This window comes from Rhagoletis pomonella, unplaced genomic scaffold (genome assembly GCF_013731165.1).
Source record: "Rhagoletis pomonella isolate Grant_MI unplaced genomic scaffold, Rhpom_1.0 Rhpom_scaffold_00008, whole genome shotgun sequence".
In the NCBI taxonomy this organism is placed as follows: domain Eukaryota; kingdom Metazoa; phylum Arthropoda; class Insecta; order Diptera; family Tephritidae; genus Rhagoletis; species Rhagoletis pomonella.
This window is the reverse complement of record NW_023458562.1, coordinates 46,584,076-46,594,609: the sequence shown is the minus strand read 5'-3', so window position 1 is coordinate 46,594,609 and position 10,534 is coordinate 46,584,076. Positions and strand designations below refer to the sequence as shown.

At 34.1% G+C, this 10,534-nt stretch overlaps 1 protein-coding gene across 1 annotated transcript in view; it reads right to left on the bottom strand.

The window, feature by feature from the left end:
* LOC118744996 (calmodulin) overlaps positions 1-9,872 on the bottom strand; it is a 50,406-nt gene extending 40,534 nt beyond the window's left edge. Inside the window, exons 1-2 of the mRNA XM_036478477.1 lie at positions 9,707-9,872; positions 8,808-8,956 (exon numbers count right to left, since the gene is read on the bottom strand). Of these exons, the coding sequence (XP_036334370.1) occupies positions 8,808-8,810 (3 nt within the window). The 5' untranslated portion in view covers positions 8,811-8,956; positions 9,707-9,872. The remainder of the gene's footprint in view (positions 1-8,807; positions 8,957-9,706) is intronic.
* Positions 9,873-10,534: the final 662 nt, after the last annotated feature.

Genomic DNA, 10,534 nt, shown 5'->3' with positions numbered 1-10,534 from the left:
AATCGATTTAAAAACGGCAACTCTTATACATAATATAAAAAAAAAAAAACACTTCCGAGAACAAATATTGAATTTCGGATTAAAATTTTATGACCTTTTTCTGTGTTATACAAAGTTTTAAGCTTGGGTTTATATGGAATTTGTTATGGAATGAACTGTATGGGTGCATTCCACAACGTCAAAATACGTACATATGTACATATGTACATAGTTATATACAAAGCAGCAGTCTCTTTTATTTCTAAATCTCAAGTTGAAATTAGTCAAGAACGCAGAACTTATACTTAAACGCTGTCTGTATACTAAGAACTTTGTCGATTACTGGAGCCCTCAGTGTTTCTTACTACAGTCAATGACTTTTCATAAACTTACCTTTTCAACTACAATTTTTCGTGCTATAATAGATGCTAGCTAAATATAAACTACTTATTTTTCAAAAAAAAAACCTAAATCTATAGTAAATTTAAAATATTTTAAACGCATTTTGAATAGGAATTTATAACTCTTTTACCATCTGCAAAACTAACGAAGTGGCAACCATCTATAGAAGGAAGAAATCAGCTGACACGGAAAAATCTAAATTCTGCAGATTTCTGCGCTACGGGCTACAACTACAGAAAAATTCTGCGCTGCTGAGTTTTCATTTACACGGCGCTCTGGTAAGACAGATCGTGTCAGCTGTAAAATTTCTCAAATAAAAATATTTTGGATTTCTTTTCAGAACTATTTACAAAACCCTTTCAGAACTCGTAAAACTCTTTATCGTACACTAGAATATGGCATCAGAACTCTTTCATGGAAAAAAGGGGACCGCGTGAAGTTGGCCCCCAAATCGATTTTTTTTCCAATTTCTGTCTGAAATTCCCCGGAACTACATATTGCAATTTCCAGTAAGGAACTCTAGAACTCTTTAAAATCTAGCCAGAATTCTAAAAAATTTCCCATTTGTCGAAAGTTTGGGGGCTAACTTCTCGGGAGTAATAAAGAGCTTTGAAAAAGTGGCAACGCACTAGCGAGAAACTAAACAGTAGGGTGGTGGCTTTTTTGGCGTCCTTTTGCATTTGAAGAACCTGCTGGTACCAGGAAATGAACCATTTAAATTGGTTTTAATATATGTTCGTTTTAATCTATTTGAAATTATTTTATGTTTATGCCACTCATGCTTTTTAATCTAAAAACATCATAACCCTAGTAAATAGCTGTTTGTGGAACGTGGCGTTACCGGACTTGCACTTGTGTTTATGCAGCCAATTTTAACCCCAATACATGAAATGAATTCGTGAATTCTCCTAGTCATAAACGTAGTATTTTAATTTGGTACAATATGATGTTATCAACACTAGCCATGGGTAATAGCACAATTTTTATGGCGCTAGCTCATCGCAATAGCGCAATTTTTATGGCGCTGACCCAGTGCAATAGCGCAGTGTTACTGATTTGAACACGGCGCCATCTGAGTGTCACCACTGTGCCCATGTCATGTCTATTATTTCTTTAATTTTCGGCGCTAAACAGCGTTTGTACCTCCAACCGAATTTAATTGCTAGGATTATAGTAAATGCCACGATATTTTCATCATTCTTGAGTAAAAGCTTTAAATTTGCCAAGATACACAAGTTTCTCACCTCTCAAAAGCAAAAACAAGGTACATACATGTATGTTTTCAAGGAATTAAGGCGAATTGTGTGTGTGTCTCATGTGTTTTTTGGTGTTAATTGCACTTTTCATTCCATGCTGTCCATATATTACGTAAGGGAGTTTTCACCTGTTTTCACAGTCCACTGAAATTTCTTCTTGATTTACCCACGCAATAATATCCTTTGTTTCATTTTCTGTGATGACACATATGAGCTCTCGCCCGCGTCGTGAAATTATCCTCTTTGCTCTTCGACGCTGAGGCTCAGAAAAGATCAAGTGAAGCTTTTTGTGAATGCTTATTGCCTTCTTTGATGCAAAGTACTTACCACATACATTGCATATTCTCTCCTCAAGTTGGTCATTCACTGAGGGACAAAAAAAAATCATAAGGTATACTTTTGTAAGTGCACGGAATAGTCACTTTCAGTGCCATTCTTTGGAATAATGGTATGAAATGATCATTTTCTTGTACTTCTGTCGGAAAAGGTACTGCCAACATTGATTGACTACGAAGAGGAATAGGTGGTGGACAAAAACCGGTTTGATGAACATCTCGAAGATTACCCCGCATTGGACCGCAGCATGTCATATCAACACATTTTGATATATGCATGAATGTGTTTTTTTTTTAGAAAAATAGAAAAATTAAAGCAAAAGTTGTAAAAAATTGTAATATCCTCCGTATTTAATGTATATTTTTCATTTCAATGCAATTTAGTACTTTAATTGGGTGAATTTTCGTATTTTATAAAGAACAATTTTGAATAAGAATACAAGAAAAATAAGAAAAAGTAAGAAAATTCTAGACCCGCTCTCCCCCACAAAGGTCTTACGTAATATATGGACAGCCCCTTATTAGCATTGACGCGACAACTCCGGCTACGGTGTTAACGCAATGGTGCCACGAAGCGCAGTGTTAATCAACACTGTACTTTAGGTAAGGTTGTCCTAAATGTATGTATGTGCATACCTACATATTTGGTTTACTGGGTCAATATTTACTTTTATACATATGTACGTACAAAAAAAAAACGATACAGCAAGTCAAGCTTTGAATCTCCATTGCATTTTTAACCGACTTCCAAAAAAGGAGGTTATCAGTTCGTCGGAATATTTTTTTTTTTTTTTTTTTTTTTTTATGTATGTTACCGCATAACTTTGGACCACGTCAACCGATTTCGATAATTCTTTTTGCATCGGAAATGTAGTGTCACAGAGGTGGTCCCATACTAATCTGGTTAAGATTCGAGCGGATCATGAGATATATATATATATATTTTTTTTTATATGGGAGTTGAAGTCAGTTTTTTTTTTTTGCTAAAAATTACTAGTATTTACATAAAGTTTACACACTTTTACATCACATATTATGATTTTAAATGCATGGCGCAATAAACAGGCGAGGTAATAAAACAGCTTTCTTGCTTTATTTTCAGACATTCGGCTGCCTTATATGTAATTAAATTTTAAAGGCATTTTTTCAAAGGCAGTGTCAAAATCTTTCTTCTCGCTCTAATTACTTCACCTGGTATAACCATGTTTTAAATGCATGTATGTAAGTACATAAATATTTATAAACATAAAGATTCTCAATGAATGAATATTTTTAAATTTACAAAGTGCAATTACTAATCCAGCAATAATTACTCATAGTTTCAACTGTGCCTGAACTTTTTATCAATGTTATGTAAAAAGGAATTTGTTTCTACCTGAAGTCTATTTCGACGTTTTATTTTTATTAATTTTTGTATGGAATATTTATCATATATTATGGTAAGAATATGCAATCGACAACGCTCCTTGAGAGATGTTGTATATGTATGTTTGAAAACAGTGATACAAATTTGGTGCTTTTTTTCCGAGGAAAAACGCGATTTTTCTTGGGTGTTAGTGCTTTTTCAAATGCAAAACTTGGCAACACTGCTCGACATCTTCACCTTTCTTTCGTACCTAATTTTTTTTTACTCTGTTTTACATTTTGATCTTGCCGCTTCTTTTTCCTTCCAGCAACGTCGCTTTTCTGTTTCCCTTTTATTGAAGGCGACACACTGGCGGCCTGGCATGTCTGACGGATTTGCAGACCTTTTTACTTCCCCTCTTCTCATATTAACATTTCGTTTCTACCATCCTCCTTGATTTCGCGCTTATGATAAACAACCACTACCATCATACAACAAAATCAGCACAATCATATTTCCTCGCCGGTACCAGTCGCATTGTCGTTGGTGTCGTCGCCGCCGACGTCGCGACACGAAGCGAAAAAGACTGAAATAGCCGCAGACGGCGATAACCGCAATGCGGCAAAGTAGCGGTACGGAACGGTTCAAAAGCGAACGAGGTGAATGAAACGGATAAGCAAATAACATGCGCATCGTAACAAAAGCGAATAACCCAGTTGGGGTGTTTGGCGGGTGGGTGAAAATGGGACGTAAAAGCTTTGTCATTGCCGCATGCCTAGTGTTGGCAGCAGTAGCGAACAAACCCAGGCAGAGAAAACAGAATGCGTACGCAAAGGAAAGACGACAATAGCCCCTGTTGCATGGCAAAGCAGACAACAGCCACGGAACTTCAATCAGCTACTTGGCAAGAAATTGGAAACAGGGCAAAACAAAAAGCCGAAAGCGCCAAATTCATGCGAAAGTAACGAAAAAAGTGGGAATAGCGAGAAGCCGACTGACGTGCAAATGTGTGTGAAACGGTTCAGCGGTGAGTGCAAGAGAGTTTTTAAATGAAAAGAGCGAACAAGAAACAAGCGGAAAAAGCGGTTGACACAGAATAGAGCAGCTGCGGCGACGATAACGGCGACGGCGAGATACCATTGCGATGAGTGTTTTTTTAATCAAGCGATAAATAAAAACAAAAAAACAAAAAAAAAACGCGATAACAGAGTACATTTTGCACCTATGGTTTCCCGATCTAATTATTCATATTCGCACCTCCGTGCTAGCTCAAGAGATTTGGAAAATAATATGCTCTAATTATTTTCGTCTTACGTTCAGTGAAAAATTAAGTGACATACATCCATATGTACATACATATTTAGCTAATTATAGTTTCGTATTAAATGTAATGTTTGGGAATGCATAAAGTAATGGATAGCCTCTATAACCATGTCCGAAAAGATGCAAGAGTTTCTCTACAGCGTTGTCATACGAAAGTAGATAATGTGCCAAAGGTAATTTTAAGTATAAATAGAATTTATAAAAGAAAAACAAAAAAAATATCCGGCGATCAACATGTTGGTAGTCGGTTGAGATAACAAGCCTTATCATGGGTTTAATTCCTCCCCGAATCGGTTCACTTTTCGTTTCCGTGTATTATCTACGGGTGGATGAAAAAATTTCGGGCGAAACTTACGATAAGGCTGAATGTGAAAAAGACACAAACCTACTTAAGTTATTTGACGCGATTTTTTATTTTTTTTGCTTCAAAACTACATTTTCCGTAATTGTTAATCTTTTCTTGGGTACATATCTACCTTGTATAGTGGTAATTGTAAGTTGTCGAAGTATTCTGAATCGTAAAGAAATTTTAACGAATTCGGACAGATCCCATCCGATTTTTTTCCGAATTTTCTAAAATGAAATAAATTACGCACACTTCCATTCTTTTTCGAAATTTCGGAAGAAAATCGGTGAAGAAATGAAAATAATGCTGCTATGTGAAGAATTTCTTGCAGACTTTTTTCAGAATTTTCTTTATTTTTCGTACAGAAATTTCTTTACGAGTTCGTGTCAACCACTTCATATAATTTTCTTTGAATATTCGGAAAAAAATCGTTACAGAAATCAGATACTCCTAAAGATTTCGTGAACTTTGGTTTGCAGGGTACTTTATACCTACTTAGGGAAGAAAATTCGTGATACCGCCAGCAAAAAAGTTAGTAGTTACTACTTCAAACTTGCACTTTATTATACTAAAATTTAACAAATTTACTACAAATTTGCATATTAAACTTTTTTCCAAAAAACTCTTTAGAAAAGTTTAAATTTTAATTAGCGTTGTCGAATTATCCTAATTTGTATACAAAGGTTGGAGTTCGGACATGGTTTTAGTTACATACTGAGCTATATTTGCACTAACACCTGTATGTAATTAATTTAGCTTTTATTACAACAAAAAATACCTGCGTAGGTAAAGCTGTCTTTGCATGAGGCGATTTTTTGACAGGCAACAAGTCATCTTTTGCATGCGATTATCGCCTGTCAAAAAATCGCCTCATGTAAAGGCAGCTTAACTACCGAATCTTCCCCGAATGAGATATCGTATGTTTCCTTTTGCTGCGGTTCGACGAACGTTTTTATTTATCGCTCTGCTGACAAAATTCACACTTGAGACCAGGGCTGTCAACTATACTTAGCTATAAGAGCCATTTTGAGATTAAAAAAGTGCCAAAATGTGTCAAAAAGAAAAATAAAAGTGCCAACAAAGGTGCAATTTTTTTAGTTCCTCCCATTTAGCATTAAAATTAGAAACACATTTCTAAAACAGAAGTCTAATGCCAAAGTAAGTTAAACCAGTGGTAAAAACTATAGAAATTAGACAATTTTTGTTGAGAAAAAGAAGTGCGCGCAAAGGATATCACAAAAGCGCGCAAAGGATTTCACAAAAGGGTATAGAAATATTAATAGGGCAAAAATGACACGGTTTGAGCAAAGTTGGCAGCCCTGCTTGAGGCCAAAAATTTAACGTGATACCTACATACCTCTGGAATTGTTCAATATAAAAAAAATTACCCACATTTTTTATTTTGAAATCAAAAAATACTTAGAGGTCGCTCAAAGTTTAGTTGTAACAGTGAAGACTTATGTATGGTACATTTGTTCATAACCAATTTATACCTATGTACATATTTTCGTATGCATGTACCTACACTGCCGGAACAATGTATTGGCACAGCAAATTTTTCACAATATATGCAACAATTTTCATTCTAATATTTTTCCGCTAATTTCGTATAAAAATATGGTTCATTCTAAACAAAAAACAAAAAAATGTAATTCCTAAACTTCGCGGAAAACTCGCGAAATTCAGGCAAATTTTCAACTTTTTAATCAGATTTTTAGAATTTTTTTTGAGTATGCAGATTTGTAGCCCAATCAATTTTATTATAATAAAGTGCAAGTTTTAAGTAGCTAGGAATTTACCGTTGATTTTTGGCATTTTTTTCACGCAGTCAATTCCATACAAAATTTTTTTTTTTTCGAAAATACTTTATATGGAAAAAATGCAAAACACTTTCAACAAAAAAAAAAAAATCTCAAAAATCAACGCGATTTTTGACTAACTCCGAACCGGCTGCTGCAAATACTGCTGCAAAACTGCATACTCAAAAAATTTTTAAAAATCTGATTAAAAATTTTAAAATGTTGATGAAAATTTGCTGAATTAACACGAGTTTTGCACAAAGTTTGGGAATTATATTTTTATGTTTTTTGTTGTTGAATGAAACATATTTTTATACAAAATTGGTGGAAAAATATTTGAATAAAAGTTGTTGCATATATTGTGAAAAATTTGCTGTGCCAATACTTTGTTCAAGCAGTGTACATACGTATGTACATATGTATGTGGTAGATCATAGGCATCCAAAAATAATAAAGTACAACATATGTACCTACGAAGCAAATCGCTATGCAAAAAAAAATATAATTAACTATGTATATTTCTACTTGTTTTCGAAAATTTGTTCCTTAAATCGAGTTTTCAGTTTCTAAAAAGGTATAAGTTTCAAGTGGCTCAAAATTCGATTTCTTTTTTGATAAAGTGGAATGGGGTGTAGATACCTGAGTTTTCTAAACATTTTGAGCTATAAATTTGTATGAATATCTGTTGAATTTTTGTAATCGTTATAGGAAGTATCAAGCTTCAATTTGTATGGGTTTTATTGTAGACATTACGATTATTACGAAAAATTCGTACCCGAATGCAGCACTAACAAGTAAACCCATTCGAATATAGAAAGGGTGCTTCATACCAAGCTCTTTACTTCGTTAGTTGGCAGTTGTAGGTATGGTTAAGACATATGTATATATTAAAAGCTCCCGCCTAAAAGGATCACTTTGACCCTTACTTCAAGAAATCTCGCAAATTTGGCAGATTGTTAGTAGATTGATGAATTCTAAAAAAATATTCTCCGGACAATTTTACTAGGGGTCTTCTCAGCAAAAAGCTTCATGCTACCAACATAAAAGCCTCTAAAAATTCAAAAAAAAATTAACAAAAAAAGGTTTTTAACAAAAAAATTTTTAAAATTGAGTTTGGAATAACTATTCCTTCTTGGCACAGATTTTTTGTTTCGATGCATCATATCGAAAACAATGTAGGTATCTTTTTACTTGAATCCCTAAGACAAATGGAGTGCCACACACAGTGATTGCAAATTTAGTCAGAAAGATAAAAGTTGAGTTGATTTTTTGGAAATAAAGATGAAATTAGATTTTTTCTAGAAAAATTCGATTTTATCCGAATTATAGCAACACAAAGTTCGATTTAAAAAAATCGTAATTTTGGAGCTAAAATTCGATTAAAAGTCGAATATCGAAACTTCGAATATCGCGTTTACCCATCCCTATGACAGTTAAGGCATATATATACATATGTGCATACAGTGCCGGACAAAAGTATTGCCACTAAGAATATTTCGCAATATGGGCAAAGGTTTTTATTTACTTCTATAATTTTACATTAAAATAAAAGGTTTGTTCCACAAGCTACTTGTAGAAAAACTCGACCAAAGTTCAAACTGTCGGCGTATAAAATAAACTCTAAAACTTACTTGAGGAACGCATATGTTTAACTCGAAGGGACTTCAGAGTAGTTTGTGGAACAAACTTAAAATCTCTAAACCTTATGCAAAGCTCAGGAAAATTAAAAAAAAAAAATTGAGTATAAATTTGGGAGTTTCTAATTAGATTTTTTAGAGAAATTCTAAGTATGTATGCAGTTTTATAGCTCATTGAATTGAAGTATAAACAAAATAAAAAAAAAAAAATACTGTAAGAACAAAAAAAAATTTGCATACAATGTGTATGTGCGAATACTTTTGTCCGGGTATGTACGTATGTATGCACGAATACGTGATACATATAGCGCTCACCAAATCAAAAATTGTATGTAATTTACCAATCCCTGATAATTAAAATATTTGCATGTACATAATAACTTACCATTTCTGCTGTTGTGTTTTTGTTAGTTGGTTAAAGGTGGAATTTAAAAATTAATAACTATCTGCTATTGCTGATTGCTTCCGTCGCTGTCACCGTGGCGATGCTGCTACTACTGTTGCTGGAGTGGTTTCTAAATAGTTATCCTTTGCCTGGAAAATCAAAACCAATACAAGATGTGGAGAATGATACTTTTTCGAGTTGTTCCCGCATTACTTTTATAACATTTTTAATTTAAAATATTATATTACGTAGCGCATGCTGATATTTAACAAATTTCTTAATTGAAATATATAATTTTTTTTTAATTTGCGTTTAAATTCACGTTTTAAGTATGTTGAAAAATTACTCTTTTAAAAAACGTAATTTTTATTATTTAACGTTAATTTACATGAAACCGTGTAGTAATATTTTTCTAATAGTGATCCACTTTATTAACTTATCAATAACGCATTTTTTTTTTTTAGAAAAACGTGTTCCGGAAATATTGCTTTCAGTTCCTCTCAAACAATCCAATTAGTATATGGGCGTTCGCCAAACTCCAAAAACTAGTATACTCGCGGCTATAACGTCGCATTCCTTGCGGTAACTCAAACCCGCGATTCTTTATTTCCTTTCTTTTTTTTATACTTTTGAATTTTGCAGCAAATTCGCTTTTGTCAGCCAGCTAGCCACATCAACACATTCACACGTACTCGCAGCAGTGAACAAGAGTAGAGCCAAAAGTTGGGGCGAGGCGAATTCGCGATATTCCAGTTGAAAATATCAATTTTTAATCGGTTTACTTTTTCTTATAAAATTTCGATCAAATTTATGCAATATTAACTTTTAACATAAGAAAAAACTTAAAAGAAAAACTAGTTATAAAACGATTTTAGAAAAATAGTGGAAAGTAAATATACCCGTTTCCTAATTAATATTCCTTGCAGCTTTTTGACTTTTTTTGGCTTGATATTTTCTTATATATTTATAAAACAGGCAAGAGACTATTCGATTTAAAAGTCCGACACGGTCAACAACTCAATTGCAACTGCGCTAGCGGTTGGCTACGTCAAGTCACTTTACAGCAAGTTGTTCTGCCAAATGCTGGCCTTTGCGTTTTCGTGCTCCCATCGCTATTTGCCTCAATTCGCTCGATTGCCTTTTGCTCGCTGCCTGCTGCTGCTGCCGTCCGCTGTTGTGTTTCGCTCTGGTAATCGGTGGCCTTTTGTTGTTATCTCATTACATTTTCTCATCGGTTTCTTCTTCTGGCTGTTTATTGATTCAAGTGCGCATACGTCTCCGCTTCTTTTCCATTTAGCGTTTCGTTTCAATATTTACTTTTCGCCACAAGTCATCGTTGCCGCCGCAAATAATTTCGCTTTGCTCTGCCGCGGCTTTTTCCCTTTTCTTTTTATTACAAGCTTTTATTTAACTTCACTTGTATGTATGTATGTATGTATGTATGTATGTCCTGGAACTTTGCAGTCAATATTTAACAAACTTCCCGATGAGCTACAGACTTGAAACTTCAAACTTAGCTCAGAACTCGAGGACAATACAATTTAAAAGATGTTTTAATCCGCTAGGTGGCGCAGGAGTCGAGATATTTGTAAAACCCGCATTTATGGTCTGATTTGGTTCGTATTTAGAACATTTATTACGTATATGAAAAGAAATTAATCCGAAAAAAATTTTGCCGATAGGTGGCGCAGGAGTCGAGATATTTGGAAAACCCGTATTTATGATCC